Below are 22,020 nucleotides of genomic sequence, written 5' to 3'. Positions count from 1 at the left end.
AATACCATTGCTGGGAATCTACTCAAAGGAATTAAGGGCAAAAACTCAAACGGACATTTGCACACCAATGTTTATAGCAGCGTTATTTATAATTGCAAAGAGATGGAAACAGCCGAAATCTCCATCAACAGAAGAGTGGCTAAACAAACTGTGGTATATACATACGATGGAATACTATGCAGCTTTAAGACAGGATAAATTTATGAAGCATGTAATAACATGGATGGACCTAGAGAACATTATGCTGAGTGAGTCTAGCCAAAAACTAAAGGACAAATACTGTATGGTCCCACTGATGTGAACAGACATTCGAGAATAAATTTGGAATATGTCCTTGATAACAGAGTCCAGCAGGAGGTAGAAACAGGGTAAGATAATGGGCAATTGGAGTTGAAGGGATACAGACGGTGTAACAGGACTAGATACAAAAACTCAAAAATGGACAGCACAATAATACCTAATTGTAAAGAAATCATGTTAAAACACTGAATGAAGCTGCATCTGAGCTATAGGTTTTTGTTTTGTTTTGTTTTGTTTTGTTTTGATTTTACTATTGTTACTTTTATTTTTTTCTCTATATTAACATTCTATATCTTTTTCGGTTATGTTGCTAGTTCTTCTAAACCAATGCATATGTACTAAGAAATGATCATGCATCTATGTGATGATGTTAAGAATTAATGATTGCATATGTAGAATGGTATGATCTCTAAATGTTGGGTTAATTTCTTTTTTTCCGTTAATTAAAAAAAAAAAAAAAAGAGAAGGGATAATTGGAGCTGAAGGGATACAGACTGTACAACGGGACTGGATATAAAAACTCAGAAATGGACAGCACAATACTACCCAATTGTAATGCAATTATGTTAAAACACTGAATGAAGCTGCATGTGAGGTATAGGTTTTTTGTTTTTGTTTTTTTTTTGTTTTTTTTTTTCCTTTTTCTTTCTATTATTGTTTTAATTCTTATTCTGTTGTCTTTTTATTTCTTTTTCTAAATCGATGCAAATGTACTAAGAAATGATGAATATGCAACTATGTGATGTTATTAAGAATTACTGATTGTACATGTAGATTGGAATGATTTCTAATTGTTTTGTTAATTCTTTTTTTAATTAATAAAAAAAAAAGGCCCCCCCCAAAAAAAAAAAAAAAAAACAAGTAGAAATATGATCATTTTCTGCTAATATTAGGAATGTAAGTAGAAACTATAGTTTTGGTACTTTGACCTTAAACAGCTAAACATTATTCAGACTAGGAACTCTTATATGAGTACAGAGTTTCTGTCTGAAATTGCGTGGAGGACAATCTGTCATAGCTTTGAAAAATTGTCTTACCTGTGCAACAAAGACTGTCTTACCCTTGGGTAAGAAAAAGTAGCCATAGAAAATTGGCTTAAAACCCACATTTCTGTTGTATTTAAATGCACGCAACTCTTGGTTGAATTAAACCAGTCAAATCTTTAAATCTGCCCCATGTGAAAAGTCTGATTGGATTGTGGTGATATGCATTGTTGTTGCTTTTTTTTAAAAAATATTTTTTACGTTTTTTTATTGTGAAATATATACAAAAAAACGATAAATTTTCAAGTACATTTTAACAAGTGGTTATAGAAATTTTAAAGTTTGAAATGGGTTACAGTTCGATTTTTTTTCTTCTAGCTACTTCAAGACACCATAAGACATAGCAATATAAATCAATTCAGTAGTCACTCATTTGTTAACTCCTAACTATCCTGTATTATAAATAGCCCCTTCCAATATGAAAAAGTTAGAATGGGCATAGCCTAAATACCCCTAAAGAGTGGGAGAAGAATCAAAGGTGATGGTGGAGTTATACAGAGAAGGTCGGGTTTAACAAATGAGTATGAGTGCTGAATCATTATACTGATATATTTTTTTGTCTCCGGCACCTTAGAGCAGCTAGAAGTAAAAACCTAAAATTGTGAAATTGTAACCCATACCAAACTCTGAAATCTATTCTACAGCTAATTATTGTGATGTGCTTTGTAATTTATTGCTTTTTTGTAGGTATGTTATTTTTCCAAAAAAGATATGCATTGTTGATAGTAACAATATTTTGATAAGTTCTTACTTTTCTAATGATGAGATGGCTGGTAATTTAAATAATTAGCATTTAAATTAAATCCTTGTGGGACCTAACATGTTGAAAAGCAAAGCCAGATACATTTTACTTGTAAACTACAGGATGTTAACATATAAACTGGTATAATAAAAATTTCACGTATAACTCATCATTTCCTCTTCTCTTTAAAATATTCCTGAACCACAGATGCCTCTTCATAATTTGATCACAGCTGGTCTTTACGTTTTACATTCGTTTTTAAGTCATCTCTCATTTACTTTACCTAGTGGACCTAAGTTAATGAATTTTCCTTTTTATTCGTTTCCCTTTTTGTTACTCAAATTTTGCTGTATTGAAGAATTTAGTGGTTAAAAGTGTTTGCTCACAGTAGATTCAATATTTTCTTTATATCCAGAACAAGTCCCAGACTTTCCAGAACAGGACCTGAAATACAGATGGGAAAACCTACTAGGTCCTGACTATGAAGTAATGGTATGTTAAAATCCTCTGCTTAAAACACTCATGTCTCATTTTCTAAGTTCTAACAGTGCGATTTAAATAAATGAGAGAATCAAAGAATAGTCCACCTGACTTTAGTTTTTCCTCCTACTTTTCTTCTCTATTGGATGAATCAATTGATTCTTTCCTTCCTTCCTACCTCCTTCACTCTCTCCTTCCTTCCATTTTAAGTTGTAAAAACAGTTAAGGACTACATACAAGCTTCGGTTACAGTTATAATTAGCAAATACTCAGTTCATGTTGAAACAATTTAAGTCAACAGTAGGCAGAAAAATGTTAGGGAAGGGAGGGCTTGTCTTTAAATTTATAACCTGTATCAGCTGCTTAAAATTGCTGGCATTTTTATGATTTCTTTTATGATCTGTTTGTTTTATTGTACACTGAAAAGGCTGTGGATATTAGTCCTATGTTTCACAAAGAATCTTACAGTTTTATGAGAAAAATGAAAGAATGATTATCAAATGTTTTTGGGAGAACAGGAAGTAATTTAGGTTAGGTATAAGTTTATGGTGCCAGTGGTCCATTAGACTTCCTTTCACCTGTTATTAGATTCATTGAGTAAAGGATTGATTACATTTTCCCATATGAATCTACATGAAAGCAAAAAGCTGATTTTAGGAAGAACTCTACAGTCTTTACCAAATGCATTAGTAATAAAGTATTCTATTACATTTCTGTTGTTGTTCACCTTTTCTTACATATGTTTATTATTAGTTTTTGTTAGCTGGTTGGAAATGTTCCTCTTCTCAGTTCAGAATATCTAGCCACTCTACAGTCGGAAAATTTCCAATGACATCAAGATGGATATTTTCTGTTGTTACTAATTCTGTGCTAGCATACTGGATCTCATGAATTGCACCTTTATCTCAGTTTTCACACACTGTCATTAGGCTATGCCATTTTCTACTGTCCTTAGAGTTTGATGTTCAAAATAATTTGTTGTATCAATATTTATAAATGGCCAGTTTTGTGATGGGCTCTGTTTTGTTAAAGCGTTATCCTCCTTATAGCCGTCCTTCAAAGTTTCATTTCTCACAGGGCAGGGGCATAACAGAGGGACTAGAAAGAGGAAACAGAATTTTGAAGTTGGAAGTTTAAAGTTACAACTTATTTATTAAGAGTTGCAGCTTAGGGGTGCACGGATGGTTCAGTGGTAGAATGCTCACCTACGATGTGGGAGACCCAGGTTAGATTCCCAGCCCGTGTACCCACAAATAAATAAATGAAAATAAATTTAAAAAGAGTTGTAGCTTGGTATTCCCAAGGGTAAAGGGACAGAAAAGAGAAGCCAGACTGAATGAGTGAATGAATGAATGAATGAACAGATGCCAATGTTTTTTGTCCTAGTTTCTTCCAGGATCTACTTATCTGAAGTGCAATACTTTTAGCAGCTTTAATTGTTTAACTTATTTCCTCCCTCCAGATTCACCATTTTGTTAACCATGTATAGGTGCTAATCATCAATAAAGAACTTTTGCTTACTGGGAATAAACTTCCATGGATATTCACTATTGAAGCATAGAACAATAGTTTTAGGCCAGAATTAAACGCTTTTAAGTATTACAAAAGTCTCCCACCAGATACTAGGTCTTTTTGTTTGTATCCTTGCCGGCTGTTTTTCCTGGGAAAATGATTTGAGCTTGTTGTGGAAAGTCAGATGCTTCGTTTTTTTCACACTCATCTGACTTTATAGACCTTTTAAGGTTTTTTAAGGCCTGAGTTTGAAAGTAAAAGAGCCATACTATTGGTTTTGTCAAAAGAATTAAATTTTTATGGATTCCATATAATGAGGACTGTATTAAAATTTTAGAGATCAAGAATTTTTAAAAATAGTATATGTATTAGCCTATTACCTTCTGTTCAACCTTTGGATACTTGAATGAAAAAAAAGTTTGCTGTGAGGGCCCTCCCCTCACAAAAAAAATAATTACGAATATGCTTTGAAATATTACATGTGTGTTATGTTTGCACACATAAGAAATATAAGAAAGAAACTAAAATGTAGGTCAGATGGAGTTATCAATTCATATGTTTTACAGATATTTTCAGAAACCTTAGGAAAAAATAAAGTTGTGTTTTTCCAAATATTGTCTATCTTTTTAAAATTTAGGTTGCTACTTTGGACACAGAGATTGCTGATGATGCTGAGTTACAGAAGTACTCAAAAGTAAGCATTATTTAAATTTTTACCAGTTTTTTATTGTTTGAAGAGCTTATCTGTAAGTTCTTGTCAAAGAAATTAAGTTAGTGCTATGACTTAATATTTCTAGAATTTAGGCTTAGATGTTTTCTGGAAATGTGATGGGTTCCCACTCTTATGAAAGCAAGTGGTTAGATATGTCTAGGAAGAACATGAGATCCCGCTGCTTTGCCCACCTTAGAGATAGTGGGCAGAGTAATGGTGCAGAATATTAAGCTTCTTAGACAATTATAAAAAGTTGTTTATAAAATGGCCCCTAAGTATTAAGTATAATTGAAATAAAATCCTTCAAATACAGATGTTCAAAGACAAGTCATTTTTCTCTTACGCTGTGGTTGTCCTTGAACTTAAAAATTTTTGATAAGCTTATTTCTAATGGCAACTGGCCAGAAGGTACTCTTTACAATTTTTCCCAACATTTTTTGTGTTGTCTCATTACAAATATTTTCTGTATTTCCTATTCTGGATACTCAAAGGCCAGGCTAGTTGAAACTTGAAGAAGCCTTCTAGGCAGCCACTGGCTAGCTTTCTCAACAAATGATGAGCAAGGAAAGGTTTTGTTACTGTAATACTTTGAAAAGACATACTGCAATCCTACAAGGGATATATATATATAAGAGCTGAGCCCAGTTTAAACTATGTTGTTGCATGCAGTGCTCAAAACGAGTTTTCTTTGTGCCGTGAGAGTTTTGTGGGAAGTTACATATGTCTTTAGGTGGTGACATTTTTCTCCTTTAATAATGTGTGGTGAATATTTCTCTTCTATAATTTATGTGATATGTGTCATTCTTTTATAGTTTTGAGTTTTCATGGCTGAAGCATTGGACAGTATTTATTTCCTCTTAAGTTTCTCTGCATTTTGAGTAACTTCTTTGCTGTGACTATGGGCCAAGCTTTTCTCGGGTGTGCAGTATGTACAACATGGCATACCTTATAGTTAATTCAAAATTACTTACAAAATCAACGTTGTAATAGGTTAATCCCTAGTTACTTACTCAATCTAATTATGCTCAGAGAGATTTAATTCAACATGAGAGTAAGAAATAAAAAATAGCTTACCAAATTTCAGTTGTTATTAATGACTGTAGTATAGCTGTGAATTACATAGAATCTGAAGCAAAACTGTCTGGGTTCAATTTCTGACTTATCTACTCATTAACTGTGTGACAGTGAAAAAATTAACCTCTCTGTGTCTCATTTTGTTTGTACAAGAAGGGCAGTAATAAATTAGTGCCTATCTGATGGGTTATATAGGAATTAAATATAATATGCCAAGAATAGTTACAGGTGCCTAGAATAGTTACAGGCACATAGTAGGCTTTTGGTTATTGTTTTTATTATATTATTACATCAGTCCATGATGCTTTTTCTTAAAAACTGTTCTTTAATTTACTCTAAACTCTTAGATATCGGATGCTTTCTACTTATCAGTCTTACAGTTTACTAAATTTCCTATGTCTAATCTGTTGCTTAACCCCATCCAGCAAGTGTTTAATTTTAATTATATTTTTCTATTCTAGAATTTCCACTGTTTCCTTTTTAGATTATAATTCTCTGGTGAAATTCCCATATTTTTATATTGGTATTTGCCATCTTTTTCTCCATTTCTTGAACATACTAATCATAGCATCGTTGTTTAAACTATGCTATAACTGGATCAACTTTGGATCTGTTTCTGTTGTCCTGCATTTTCTCTTGTTATTGGTTACTTGATTTTGTCTTTTGGCATATCTGGTAATTGGAGAATGCCTGACAATTGTTTAAGACAACCACATATGACTTCAGATGACAATATCTGCCTCACAGAGGTTTCGCCCTTTCCTCCAACAAGCAGAGTATGCATGGGCATGTGTGTTGTTGGTGGTGGTGATGAGATGATTGTCTCAGAGATGAGGCAAAAGTACAGTTCTGTTAAGCTTCATTTTATCTCTGTCTTGTCTCTGCTCCTAATATATAATCTTCCAGGTATCCCTCCTATGAGTTTGGGGTATTTACCGATCTCCTCCCCCTGATGGAACCTGAACTCAAGTGCTAGTCTCCTCAATGCTATGGGGCAGCTGAAATTTTTGCTTTGCTTCCTAGAGGCTGCCCTTGAGGAACCTGCCCCTGTATCAGGCTCAATTCATCATGCAGTTTCCCTTTAGTTGTCCTCCCAAGGTAAAAGCTGTAAGATCCTGCATCATCGTATTTTATTATGAGTTAAAAAGAATAAAGACTACACTGTGTACATTTTAAAATGTGTGTTTGTCTTTCTTTAGGCAGAAGATTTTACTTTCACCCTTACTACCCAGTTCCTTGTCACCAGCTTTCTAACTTTATCCTTTTTCCTGATCAACTTCTATTCAATATAGATATTTGTACTAAGTACCTCTGATATAAAGGTATGAAAAGGTTTTGAATTGAATACACTTTCAGAACCACCTCATAGAAACTCTCCAGTCATTTGTTAGTTTGTTTGTTTGTTTGCTCATTCATCTATTCACTCATCAAATACTGAGTGCTTGTTTTCTACTAGAATCTGCTGGCTGCTGGGATTTTAATAGAGAACAAAGCAGAAAAAAAAAATCCCTCTTCTGTAAAACTTTTATTCTAGTTGAGTGTGACAGAAAATAAGTAGATTATATTGTATTTTAGATGGTAATGAGTACTATGGAGAACACTAAAGTGGAGAAGTTCAGGGGATTCAGAAGAAGGGGAACGTTTATAATTTTAGGTAGATGGATCAGGGACGGTCTCATTCAGAAGGCAATAATTGAGGAAACACATGAAAGAGATGAACCAGTCTAATTTTTCTTCTACTTGTTATGAACAATAATACCTGTGAAAACCATTTTGAAGACCCACTAGAAGATCCAAACCTTCACTTGAATATTGAGGAATTAAACAAGGAGTTTATGGGGAAAAGTGAAGAACTCTATGACTCCCTCATGAATTGCCACTGGCAACCTCTGGTTACAATTGTAACCTCTGGTTACAATTCACTCTAAAATCCCAGATGATACCCCGAAGTGAAGTGAGGTGTTCAATAAGCTGCCTATCATGTTGATTATATTGTGTTTTGGTTTTATTTTTGTAGAAAAAACAATTGTCTTCCCAGGAATGTACTGCATTCTTTATGTAAATACAAACTTCCAGGGACTTAAATGCAATTGACATGAGAAAGTAACGTAAATAAACTTCACCAGCAAAAAAAAAAAAAAAAGGAATTACATTAAAAAATATTTAATATGTGCCTAAATTAATATAGCTTAGTGCCACACATATAAGAAATAGTGAATAATGGTGGTTTTGTTTCCCAGTTTTATAACTCTGGTACTTTTAGACCCAGACCTTTTTTTGTTTGTTGGTTTCTTTTAATGATCATTCCATTCTACACATATAATCAGTAATTCACAATATCATCACATAGTTGCATATTCATCATCATGATCATTTCTTAGAACATTTGCATCAATTCAGAAAAAGAAATAAAAAGACAACAGAAAAAAGTTCATACATACCATACCCCTTACCCCTCCCTTTCGTTGATCACTAGCATTTCAAACTAAGTTTATTTTAACATTTATTCCCCCTATTATTTATTTTTATTCCATATGTTTTACTCGTCTTTTGATAAGGTAGATAAAAGGAGCATCAGACACAAGGTTTTCACAATCACTCTGTCACATTGTGAAAGCTGTATCATTATACAATCATCTTTAATAAACATGGCTACTGGAACACAGCTCTCCATTTTCAGCCAGTTCCCTCCAGCCTCGCCATTATATCTTGACTAACAAGATGATACCTATTTAATGCATAAGAAGAACCTCCAGGATAACCTCTTGACTCTGTTTGCAATCTCTCAGACATTGACACTTTATTTTGTCTCATTTCACCCTTCCCCCTTTTGGTCTAGAAGGTTTTCTCAATCTGTTGATGTGGCATCTCAGCTCATCCTAGGATTTCTGTCCCACGTTGCCAGGAAGGTCCATACCTCTGGGAGTCATGTCCCACGTAGACAGGGGGTGGGCAGTGAGTTTGATTGTTGTGTTGACTGGAGAGATAGGCCACATCTGAGCAACAAAAGAGGATCTGTTGGGGGTGACTCTTAGGCCTAATTTTAAGTAGGCTTGACCTATCCTTTGTAGGGTTAAGTTTCATATGAACAAACCCCAAGACTGGGGGCTCAGCCTATAGCTTTGGTTGTCCACACTGCTTGTGAGAATATCAAGAATTCAACTTGGGAAAGTTGGATTTTGCCCCATTCTCACCATTCCCCAAAGGGGACTTTGCAAATACTTTTTTTAAAAAAAATTTATTTATTAATTTAAAAAATTAACAAACCAAATAAAACATCAACATATAAGTAATTCATAATATCACTTAGTTGCATATTCATCATTTCTTAGAACATTTGCATTAATTCAGAAAAAAAAATAAAACAAACACAGGAAAGAAAAAAAATAGATTATACCTACCATACCCCTTACCCCTTGCTTTCATTGATCACTAGCATTTCAAGCTAAATTTATTTTAGCATTTGTTTCCCCCTATTATTTATTTTTATTCCATATGTTCTACTCGTTTGTTGACAAGGTAGATAAAAGGAGCATCAGACACAAGGTTTTCACAATCACACTGTCATATTGTGAAAGCTATATCATTAAATCATCCTCAAGAAACATGGCCACTGGATCACAGCTCTACATTTTCAGGCAGTTCCCTCCAGCCTCTCCATTACATCTTGAATAATAAGATGATATCTACTTAATGCATAAGAATAACCTCCAGGATAACCTCTCAACTCTATTTGGAATCTCTCAGTCATTGATACTTTGTCTTATTTCACTCTTCCCCCTTTTGGTCGAGAAGGTTTTCTCAATCCCTTGATGCTAAGTCTCAGCTCATTCTAGGGTTTTTCTCAATCCCTTGATGCTGAGTCTCAGCTCACTCTAGGATCTCTGTCCCATCTTGCCAGGAAGGTCCATACCTCTGGCAGTCATGTCCCACGTAGACAGGGGGAGGGTGGTGAGATTGCTTGTTGTGTTGGCTGGAGAGAGAGGTCACATCTGAGCAACAAAACAAAAGAGGCCCTCTTGGGGGTGACTCTTAGGCCTAAATTTTAAGTAGACTTGACCTATCCTTTGTGGGGTTAAGTTTCATATGAACAAACCCCAAGACTGGGGGCTCAGCCTATAGCTTTGGTTGTCCACACTGCTTGTGAGAATATCAAGAATTCAACTTGGGGAAGTTGAATTTTCCCCTGTTATCACCATTCCCCGAAGGGGGCTTTGCAAATACTTTTCCGCTCACTGATCAAATCACTCTGGGATTCATCAGAGCATCACTCTGGACAAACCAACAAAATCTCATGTCCTACCTGAGATTCCAAGTACTTATGTTGTTCAATCAAACTATCTACATAAGTTATATTAGGAAATGCACTAGTCAAAATATAAATTTTGTAACAAATAAATATTTTTTGCTTTAGTCTCACACATAAAGTGACATTTTAAAATATTAATTACCATCTGTTTTCAGCACCCTGCAGTAATGACATTCCTTTGTTCTTCCTTATGCAAAAACATTTTTTAAATTTGTACATTTAGTCACTGTCATTTTACACTCTAGGCATTCCTAGATTATACCATCTCAGTCTTTATCATCTGTCTTCCTTTCAGATTTTGTTTGTGCCCCCAGACCTCCTCCCTCTAATTCTCACATTCAGCTCCATTCAGTGTTTTAACATAATTTTATTATAGTTAGGTTGTATTGTGCTATTCATTTCTGAGTTCTTATAATCAGTCCTGTTGCACAATCTGTATCCCTTCAGTTCCAATTACCCCAAATCTTACCCTATTTCTATCTCCTGATAGAATCTGTTACCAATGAAATTCTCCAAGTTTATTCGCTAATGTCAATTCATCTCAGTGAGACCATGCAGTATTTATCTTTTGTTTCTGGCTAATCTCACTCGGCGTAATGTCTTTAAGGTCCATCCATGTTGTTATATACTTCGTAACTTTATTCTATCTTACAGCTGCATAATATTCTATCATATGTATATACCACAGTTTGTTTAGCCACTCTTCTGCTGATGGACATTTTGGCTGTTTCCATCTCTTTGCATTGTAAATAATGCTGCTATAAACGTTGGTGTGCAAATGTCCGCTTGTGTCCTTGCCCTTATGTCCTCCAAGTAGATACCTAACAATGGTATTGCTGGGCCATATGGCAATTCTTTATTTAGCTTCCTGAGGAACCACCAAACTGCCTTCCACAGCAGTTGTACCATTTGACATTCCCACCAACAGTGGATAAGTGTGCCTCTTTCTCCACATCCTCTCCAGCACTTGTCATTTTCTGTTTTATTGATAATAGCCATTCTGGTGGGTGTGAGATGGTATCTCATTGTAGTTTTGAATTGCATTTCCCTAATAACCAGGGAAGTTGAGCATCTTTTCATGTGCCTTTTAGCCATTTGCGTTTCCTCTTCTGAGAAGTGTCTGTTCAAGTTTTTTTCCCATTTCGTAATTGGGTTATCTGTCTTTTTGTTGTTGAGTTGAACAATCTCTTTATATATTATGGATACTAGACCTTTATGTTGTATATCGTATTCAAATATTGTCTCCCATTGTGTAGGCTGTCTTTTTACTTTCTTGATGAAGTTCTTTGATGCATAAAAGTGTTTAATTTTGAGGAGTTCCCATTTCTTTCTTTCTTTTTTCAGTGCTCGTGCTTTGGGTGTAAGGTCTAAAAAACTTCCTCCTATTATAAGATTTATAAGGTATCTCCCTACATTTTCTTCCAAGTGTTTTATGGTCTTAGATCTGATGTTTAGGTCTTTGATCCATTTTGAGTTAGTTTTTGTATAGAGTGTAAGATATGGATCCTCTTTCATTCTTTTGCATATGGATATACAGTTCTCTAGGAAACATTTATTGAAGAGACTGTTCCATCCCGGTGAATTGGCTTGACTGCCTTATTAAGATCAATTGTCCATAGATATAGGATCTATATCTGAACACTATTCTATTTCATTAGTCAGTATATCTATCTTTATGCTAGCACCATGCTGTTTTGACCACTGTAGCTTCATAATATACCTTAAAGTCCTGTAGTGTGAAGCCTCCAACTTCATTTTTCTTAGGATATTTTTAACTATTCAGGGCATCCTGCCCCCCCAGTTAAATTTGATTATTGGTTTTCTATTTCTGAAAAGTAAATTTTTGAGATTTTAATTGGTATTGCATTGAATCTTTAAATCATTTAGGTAGAATTGGTGTCTTAATTATATTTAGTCTTCGAATCCATGAACACAATATGCCCTTCCATTTATTTAGGTCTTCTATGATTTCTTTAGACAGCTTCTTGTAGTTTTCTTTGTATAGGTCTTTTGTATCTTTACTTAAATTTATTCCTAAATCTATTTTATTATTTTGATTGCAAGTGTAAATGGAATTTTTTTCTTGATTTCCCCCTCAAATTGTTCATTACTGGTGTATAGAAACACTACAGATTTTTGAGTGTTAATCTTGTAACCTGCCACTTTGCTGTACTCATTTATTAGCTCTAGTAGTTTTGCTGTGGATTTTTCAGGGTTTTTGACATATAGGATCATATCATCTGCACACAGTGAGAGTTTTACTTCTTCTTTTCCAATTTTGATGCCTTCTGTTTCTTTTCCCTGTCTAATTGCTCTGACTAGAACTTCCAACATAATGTTGAATAACAGTCGTGATAGTAGACATCCTTGTCTTGTTCCTGATCTTAGGAGGAAAGTTTTCAGTTTTTCCCCATTGAGGATGATGCTAGATGTGGGCTTTTCATATATTCCCTTCATTGTGTTGAGGAAGTTCCCTTCTATTCCTATCCTTTGAAGTGTTTTCAACAAGAAAGGACATTGAATTTTGTCAAATGCCTTTTCTGCATCAATCGAGATGATCATGCGGTTTTTCTGCTTTGATTTGTTGATATGATGTATTACATTAATTGATTTTCTTATGTTGAACCATCCTTGCATATCTGGGATGAATCCTACTTGGTCATGGTGTATAATTTTTTAACGTGCTGCTGGATTTGATTTGCAAGAATTTTGTTGAGGATTTTTGTATCTGTATTCATTAGAGAGATTGGCGTGTAGTTTTCTTTTCTCATAATATCTTTGTATGGCTTTGGTATGAAGGTGATGTTGGCTTCATAGAATGAGTTAGGTAGCTTTCCCTCCTCTTCAATTTTTTTGAAGAGTTTGAGCAGGATTGGTATAATTCTTTCTGGAATGTTTAGTAGAATTCACATGTGAAGCCATCTGGTCCTGGACTTTTCTTTTTGGGAAGCTTCTTAATGACTGATTCAATTTCTTTACTTGTGATTGATTTGTTGAGGTTGTCTGTTTCTTCTTGAGTCAGTGTTGGTTGTTCATGCCTTTCTAGGAAGTTGTCCACTTTATCTACATTGTCAAATTTATTATCATAAAGTTGTTCATAGTATCCTTTCATTACTTCCTTTATTTCTGTGGACTCATTGGTTATGTTTCTTCTTCCATTTCTGATCTTATTTATTTGCATCCTCTCTCTTCTTGTTGTCAGTCTTGCTAAGGGTCCATCAATCTTATTGATTTTCTCATAGAACCAGCTTCTGGTTTTGTTGATTTTCTTGATTCTTTTCATGTTCTCAATTTCATTTATTTCTGCTCTAATCGTCATTATATCTTTCCTTTTACTTGCTTTGGTGTTAGTTTGCTGTTTTTTCTCTAGTTCTTCCAAGTGGACAGTTAATTACTTGATTTTTGCTCTTTCTTCTTTTTTGACATAGGCATTTAGGGCAATAAATTTCCTCTTAGCACTGCCTTTGCTGCATCACATAAATTTTGATGTGTTTGTTTTCATTTTCATTTGCCTCGAGATATTTGTTGATTTCTCTAGTGATTTCTTCCTTGACCCACTGGTTGTTGAAGAGTGTGTCATTAAGCCTCCATATATTTGTGAATTTTCTGACACTGTGCCTGTTACTGCTTTCTAACTTCATTCCTTTATGATCTGAGAAAGTGTTTTGTTTGATTTCAATCTTTTAAAATTTATTGAGTCTTGCTTTGTGACCCAGCATATGGTCTATCCTTGAGAATGATCCATGAGCACTTGAGAAAAAGGTGTATCCTGCTGTTGTGGGGTGTAATGTTCTATCAATGTCTGTTAAGTCTAGTTCATTTATTGTGTTCAAATTCTCTGTTTCTTCATTGATGCTCTGTCTAGATCATCTGTCCATTGATGAGAGTGTGGAATTGAAGTCTCCAGCTATTATGGTAGATATGTCTATTTCTCTTTTCAGTGTTTGCCTCATGTATTTTGGAGTATTCTGGCTTGGAGCATAAATATTTGTGATTGCTAAGTCTTCTTGTTAAATTGTTCTTTTTATTAGTACATAATAAATGTACTAATCTTTGTCCCTTTTAATTGTTTTACATTTGAAGTCTAATTTGTTGGATATTAGTATAGCTACTGCTGCTCTCTTCTGGTTATGATTTGCATGGAATATCTTTTCCCAACCTTTCATTTTCAACCTATATTTATCCTTGGGTCTAAGGTGCATATCCTGTGGACAGCATATAGATGGGTCCTGTTTTTTAATCCATTCTGCCAGTCTATGTCTTTTGATTGGGGAGTTTAATCCATTAACATATAATGTTATTACTGTATGGGCAATAGTCTCTTCTACCATTTTGTCTTTTGGATTTTATATGTCACATCTCATTTTTCTTCTTTTTACCTTTACTGATAGTCTTCATTTCTATACTCTTCTTCATACCTCTCTCTCCTGTCTTTTCTTCACCTGTCTCTAGTGCTCCCTTTAGTATTTCTTGCAGAGCTGGTCTGTTGGTCACAAATTCTCTCAGTGCTTTTTTGTCTGCAGATGTTTTAATTTCCTCCTCATTTTTGAAGGACAGTTTTGCTGGGTATAGAATTCTTGGTTGGCAGTTTTTCTCTTTTAGTAATTTAAAGGTATCATCCCACTGTCTTCTTGCGTCCATGGTTTCTGCTGAGAAATCTATGCATAGTCTTATTGGCCTTCCCTTGTATATGATGGATTGTTTTTGTCTTGCTGCTTTTAAGAGTCTCTCTTTCTCTTTGACATCTAGCATTCTGATTAGTAAGTGTCTTGGAGTACATCTGTTTGAATCTATTCTGTTTGTGGTACACTGCACTTCTTGTATCAGTAATTGTAAGTCTTTCATAAGAGTTGGGAAATTTGCAGTGATAATTTCCTCCATTAGTTTTTCTCCTCCTTTTCCCTTTTCTTCTCCTTCTGGGACACCCTTAACGTGTATATTTGTGCATTTCATGTTGTCATTTAGTTCTCTTACTTCCTGCTCATATTTTTCCATTCTTTTCCCTATATTTTCTTTTACTTGTTGGATTGTAAATGTCCTGTCCTGCAATTCACTAATCCTGTCTTCTGCCTCTTGAAATCTGACATTGTACGTTTCCATTGTTTTCTTCATCTCTTCTACTGTGCCTTTCATTCCCATAAATTCCATGATTTGTTTTTTTAGTCTTTGGATTTCTTCTTTTGTTCATTCCTTACCTTCTTTATATCCTCCCTCGATTCATTGATTTGATTTTTGATGAAGTTTTCCATGTCTCTTTGAACATTCTGAATTAAGGGTTTCACCTCCTGTATCTCATTTGAAGTGTTGATGTTTTCCTTTGACTGGGCCATTTCTTCAATTTTCCTAGTGTGATTCATTATTTTTTGCTGGTGTCTGGGGTTTTAATTACCTTAATTAGTTTATTCTGGAGATCGTTTTCACTTTTTTTTTTATCTAGGATTTTCTTGCTGGATGAGTTTGTTGTCTGTCTGTTCTTTGAGATTCAGTTCAGCCTATTCTAGTCCTGCAACTTAGGTTTTGTTTAATAGATGAGAATTTTTCAGTTCTTGTTTTATTTTGTTTCCTGTCCTGCCTTTTTGGTTCTTTTCCCCCACCCCTTCGGAGGGTCTACTTAGGTATTATAGACCCGAGTCACATTTTCCCAGTGCAAACTAGATCCATTTCTTTTAAAGGCTCCCTTTTTACATAAATTATTTTAAAGCTTCTTATTTAATTATTTAATTGAAATTTTGTTGTGGCTAAAAGTTGGATTTTTTCATACTTAGAGAAGAAATTCACTCATAATTCTACTCTTTTACCTTTATATTTAGTTGTTACCTGCATGTGTTTACATATGTGTACTTGGTATATCCCTTCTTTTGCTTTGTGTCTATGTGAGAAAGGAGTGTATGCTTTTTCCATATAACATTATCACACATTTTTGTATTTCCTTGCATTGATTTCTTTTGTTTCTTTTCACTTTATAGAACCTTCTGTATTTACTTATTCATTTCAACTTTTAATGTAGTAACATGTGTACACATAAAATTTCCCATTTTAACCTTTTTTTTGGCATGGGCAGGCACTGCATTTTAACCATTTTTGACAGTAGAATTTAAGTGATAATAGTTTACATTGTTGTCCTACTTTAACCACCATGCATTACTAACACTTTTCATTACCCCAAGTAAAAATGTCTCATCCTTCTTTCTGGTTCCAACTCCTGGTTACCTCTAATTTATTTTCTGTATGAATTTACTTATTTTAGGTATTTTGTATATCTCAAGTAAGTGTTAGGCTTATTTCACTCAGCATATTGTTTTCAAGGTTCATCCATGCTGTAGCATATATCAGAACTCCATTCCTTTTTACGGCTGAATAATATTGCATTGTATGTGTATACCAAATTTTCTTCATCCATTTGCTTTGAATTCTTAATTATAGGTGTCTACAGAGAATTCTTCCATTTTGATGAGATTGGTTTTTAAAATTCCTTTGCAATTGCAAGTTAGGTCTTTATTCAAGAGCCTCTTCTCCTTATAATATGTGAACATAGTTTTTTAATTCACCAGTCAAAGTCCATTTCACTGATTAGGGTAGTAGTCTGAGCTGCAAAGGTTGAATGACTCTCCCAAAATTACACAGGTAGATAGAAGCAGTTTAGAGCTCATTTGTTTATTCATGAAATGTGTATTGAGCTCTTACTATATGTCAGACACTGTGCTACCATCTGTTGTAGGCAAACTGGATAAGGACCTTGTTCTCATAGAGCTTAGATTCTGTGGTGGAGTAGGGGTGTGATAATAGACAAGTGAAAATAAACAGATAAGGTAGTTGTAGATTGTGTGAAGTGCTGCAAAGGAATAAACAGATGATGAGAAGGTAACTGGGCATTGCTGCTTTAGAGAGGGTTTCAGGAAAAATCTATCTGAGCTCAGGTTTGAGGGATAAGAACATCGTGTGCTGGGGAACAGGTGAGTAGCAGGTACTGTGGCCCTGTGCTGGAAGAGAGCTAACATATGGGTGGAATGGCAGTTGCTTTAGATGTCTGGGTCAAACTGAATGAAGGGTACAGTATTGTTAAATGAGGCTGAAGAGAAAGACTGGGTGCTGCCTGGCTTTGCAATCCATGGTGATGGGCTTGGACTTTATTTTCTTTGCCGAGAGACACTTGTGGAAGGTTATAAGTAATACAGTGCCATAATCTCTCGACAAAGCTGTAAGTTTTTCCTTTGATCCCATAAGCTTTCTGGTTGGGAAAACCATCTTTCATAGCCATAGGTGGTGTTCCTAAGTATCTAGCTGTCTTTAGATGATTGCTCTTGTTTACCAGCCCATAGCCACTACTCTTAAAGGGATAATTCAAGAAGCATCTTTATATATTTTGAGCCAGTGTTAAGGATAAAGTTTTCTTTTGAGGTGCTTGAGCAGCTGTATAGCTTCTGTGAAACTGTTAATTTTGATGCAGGAACAGTTTTCACACATCTGGGGAAAACTACACTTTAGGGATGGCTCTTTTGGCAAGTGTTTACTGTTAAGATAATCACAGCAGAAGCATTCTTCTGATTCTGGTGACCTTTCTACTGTCCATTTGAATTGTGATTTGAAGTTAGCATTAGTAAAATTTCTGGCCTGGGAGACAAAAATGCCAGGTCCTGTTCTCTGGTTTTGACACACTTTGCTTTATTCCCCATCCCTCTGCTCCTGAACATGAAACTGTGGTTTTTTTTCCCTCCTCTGTAATAAGCAATTTTTAAGGTATTGGGATGTACTGGGTCTTCTAGGAGTTGCAGTGGATTTTGCTAGTTGGTTCTTTGTTTCAAATGCCTTTTTTCCTTTATTTCTCTTTATAATCCTATTGGTCAGCAGGTTTTCCCCCCCCTTCCCATTTTTCTTTTTGCTTTTTTTTTGCCAGAGAAGTTATAGGTCTACAGAAAGGTCATGCAGAAAGTACAGAGTTCCCATATACACCTGTTCCCCCCCACCCCTTTCCATTTTTAGTATGTGGAAACTGAGAGTCAGGCAGGTAAAGTAATTTGCCTAAGATCATATATAGCAATAAGTTGCAGAGCTGGGAAACAAATCAAGGGCTATCTCACTCCTAAGTCTGTGTCATTCTTTTTTCTTTTGTGTAGATAATATATGGGCAAGGTATAAAATTCAGAAGGAACAGAAATATGCACTGTGAAAAAGTCTCCCCCTACTTCTTCCTAGAGAAATATAACCACTGTACCTGTCTTAAGCCTATAAATTCATACTTTGCTGCTCTCTTTTTGAGTGGAGAACAAAAACAGAGAATCAGATAACTGTAATAACAGTGGTTATCTACAGGGGGAATGACATATCAGAAATATCAGAGGAGCTTTTTCAGAAAATGCATGCCCTATTTTTTTCCTTTTCATCAGTATTTTGATTCTATATGTTTAGGACAAGGCCCCTAAAGGAAGTTTTGATCCCTTCCTTGCCCTACTCCATTGAGAATTACTGTTCAAGATATTACTAAAATGGGGCGGGCCATGGTGGCTCAGCAGGCAGAGCCTGCTTTTGGACACTCACAAATGAAATATTAGGTGAAGAGGGCGGGCCGCGATGGCTCAACAGGCAGAGTTCTCACCTGCCGTGCTGGAGACCTAGGTTCGATTCCCGGTGCCTGCCCATGCAGGAAAAAAAAAAAAAAGGAAAAGAAATGAATAAAATATTAGGTGGAAAAATATATATATATAAATGAAGCTGTAATGAGTTGATTGATTGTCTTCCATAACCTCTGGGTGAACCATTCTGCTTTGTTTCAACATTTAAAAGTTCTAGCCCCATTCTCAGAAAGTTTGCTTTCTGTTTATTGTAAATTTAGTAACTCTTTCCCTAATCTTTAACCATAAATGACTATTTAATGTCATGTCTATGTGTTTGTGGCATAAGAACCAATTGTATTCTTCTCATTCTATTTTTTTTTTTAATTCAATTCTTTTGGAAGTATCCTCTCCCATTTTACTATCACATTTTGGAGCCTCACGTTCCAGAAATTTCCTCCCCTAAAGCAACATTATTTATATTCCCACGTGAGCATTTTGATTTTTTGTTTTAGGGTTCTAAAATTATAGCTTTTAGGGAAATGAGTGAGTAAGGTTTGTTTCATGACAGGTCTCTTACTCACAGATTGAAGACTTTTAAGTTTCTTGATCTCATTTGATCTTCATCATTTTACTACTGACAATAAAGCACATGATGCTCATACTTTTTCGATACATTTCATTGTGTTCTAGTTTGCTAGCTGCCGGAATGGAACACACCAGAGACAGATTGACTTTTAATAAAAGGGGATTTATTTTGTTAGTTCTTCAGAGGAAAGGCAGCTAACTTTCCACTGAGGTTTTTTCTTATGTGGAAGGCACAAGATGGTCTCTGCTGGTCTTCTCTCCAGGCCCCTGGGTTCCAACAACTTTCCCTGGGGTGACTTCTTTCTGCATCTCCAAAGGCCTGGGCTGAGCTGCGAGTGCTGAGATGAGGAATGCCAAGCTGCTAGGCTGTGCTACGTTGCGTTTTCTCATTTAAGCACCAGCCAATTAAGTCAAACGTCACTCATTGCAGCAGACACACCTCCTAGCCGACTGCAGATGTAATGAACAACAAATGAGGTTCAAGTACCATTGGCTTATGTTCGCAGCAACCAGACTAGGTATGCTCACCTGGCCAAGTTGACAACTGAATCTAACTAACACACCTTGTATCCTTTATTTTTTATGTCAGGATCATGAAAATCCTGCTGCTCATAACTTTGTCAGTTTAAATAGGACCCCTTGCAAAATGCAGCCAATAAGCATCAACAAGCATTAGCATGCAATGTGCTTGAAGGCATCAGTCATCTGCCTGTAGCATCCACTCTTGTCATTTTTTAAAAAAAATTTTTATTAATTAAAAAAAATTACAAGAAACACAAACATTCCCAACACATACACTCAGCAATTTACAATAGCATCACATAGTTGCATATTGATCATCATGATCATTTCCCAGAACATTAGCATCAATTCAGAAAAAGAAATAAAAAGACAACAGAAAAATATAACAAACAGAAAAAAAGAATTTTACATGCCATACCCCTTACTGATCCCTTTCATTGATCACTAGCATTTCAAACTAAATTCATTTTAACATTTGTTCCCCCTATTATTTATTTTTATTCCATTTGTTCCTCTCATCTGTTGACAAGGTAGATAAAAGGAGCATCAGACACAAGGTTTTCACAATCACACAGTCACATTGTGAAAGCTATATCATTATACAATCATCATCAAGAAACATGGCTACTGGAACACAGCTCTACATTTTCAGGAAGTTCCCTCCAGCCTCTCCATTACATCTTGGATAACAAGGTGGTATCTACTTAATGCATAAGAATAACCTCCAGAATAACCTCTAGACTCTCAGCCATTGACACTTTGTCTCATTTCACTCTTCCCCCTTTTGGTTGAGAAGGTTTTCTCAATCCCTTGATGCTAGATCTCAGCTCATTCTGGGGTTTCTGTCCCACACTGCCAGGAAGACCCACACCCCTGGTAGTCATGTCCCACGTAGACAGGGGGAGGGTGGTGAGTCTGCTTGCTGTGTTGGCTGGAGAGAGAGGCCACATCTGAGCAACAAAAGAGGTTCTCTTGGGGGTGACTCTAAGGTTTAATTTTAAGTAAGCTTGACCTATCCCCTGTGGGGTTAAGTTTCATGTGAACAAACCCCAAGACTGGGGGCTCAGCCTATAGCTTTGGTTGTCCACACTGCTTGTGAGAATATCAAGAATTCAACTTGGGGAAGTTGAGTTTTCCCCCATTCTCACCATTCCCCAAAAGGGACTTTGGAAATACTTTTCCACTCACTGATCAAATCACTCTGGGATTCATCAGGGCATCACCTGGACAAACCAACAAAATCTCATGTCCTGTACAAAGTTCCATGTACTTAAGGTGTTCAATCAACTATCTACATAAGTTATATTAGGAGATGCACTAGTCAAAGTGTAGGTTTGTACCAAATAAACATTTTTTGCTTTAGTCTCACGTATTAGTTGAAATTTTAAAATATTAAGTACCATCTATTTTCAGCACACTGCAGTAATGACATTCTTTTGTTCTTCCTCATGCAAAAACATTTTTTAAATTTGTACATTTAGTCACTATCATTATACACTCTAGGCATTCCTAGATTATACCATCTCAATATTTATCGTCTATCTTTCTTTGTGATTTCATTTATGCCCAGCCCTCCTCCCTCTATCATTCTCATATGCAGCTTCATTCAGTGTTTTAACATAATTATATTACAGTTAGGTAATATTGTGCTGTCCATTTCTGAGTTTTTATATTCAGTCCTGTTGCACAATCTGTATCCCGTCAGCTCCAATTACGCAATATCTTACCCTGTTTCTATCTCCTGACGGTCTGTGTTACCAAGGAAATATTCCAAGTTTATTCACCAATGTCAGTTCATATCAGTGATACCATACAGTATTTGTCTTTTTGTTTCTGGCTAATCACAGCATAATGTCCTTAAGGACCATCCATGTTGTTACATACTTCATGACTTTATTCTGTCTTACAGCTGCATAATATTCCATCTTATGTAAATGTCACAGTTTGTTTAGCCAACTGTCTATTAATGGACATTTTGGCTGTTTCCATCTCTTGGTAATTGTTAATAATGCTGCTATAAACATTGGTGTGTAAATGTCCATTTGTGTCCTTGGCCTCATGTCCTTTGTGTAGAGACAGCATATAGATGGGTCCTGTTTTTTAATCCATTCTGCCAGACTATGTCTTTTTTTTTTTCTTTTTTTTTCCAAGTCCCCAGCTCGCTTGGCAGCGGTGGATTTCCTTCCTCA

General features: G+C 35.4%; 1 protein-coding gene across 4 annotated transcripts in view; it reads left to right on the top strand.

Moving 5' to 3' along the window:
* Nucleotides 1-22,020, top strand: part of PATJ (PATJ crumbs cell polarity complex component) — a 473,288-nt gene that overhangs the window by 85,189 nt on the left and 366,079 nt on the right. For all 4 annotated transcript variants that reach the window (XM_077149461.1, XM_077149460.1, XM_077149463.1 and 1 more), the window contains 2 exons: nucleotides 2,501-2,577; nucleotides 4,715-4,771. In XM_077149461.1, the coding sequence (XP_077005576.1) occupies nucleotides 2,501-2,577; nucleotides 4,715-4,771 (134 nt within the window). The remainder of the gene's footprint in view (nucleotides 1-2,500; nucleotides 2,578-4,714; nucleotides 4,772-22,020) is intronic.

The sequence above is a fragment of the Tamandua tetradactyla genome, chromosome 2 (assembly GCF_023851605.1).
Source record: "Tamandua tetradactyla isolate mTamTet1 chromosome 2, mTamTet1.pri, whole genome shotgun sequence".
Lineage (NCBI taxonomy): Eukaryota > Metazoa > Chordata > Mammalia > Pilosa > Myrmecophagidae > Tamandua > Tamandua tetradactyla.
Note: the sequence above shows the minus strand (reverse complement) of the source record. Positions and strands in the feature narration are given on the sequence as shown.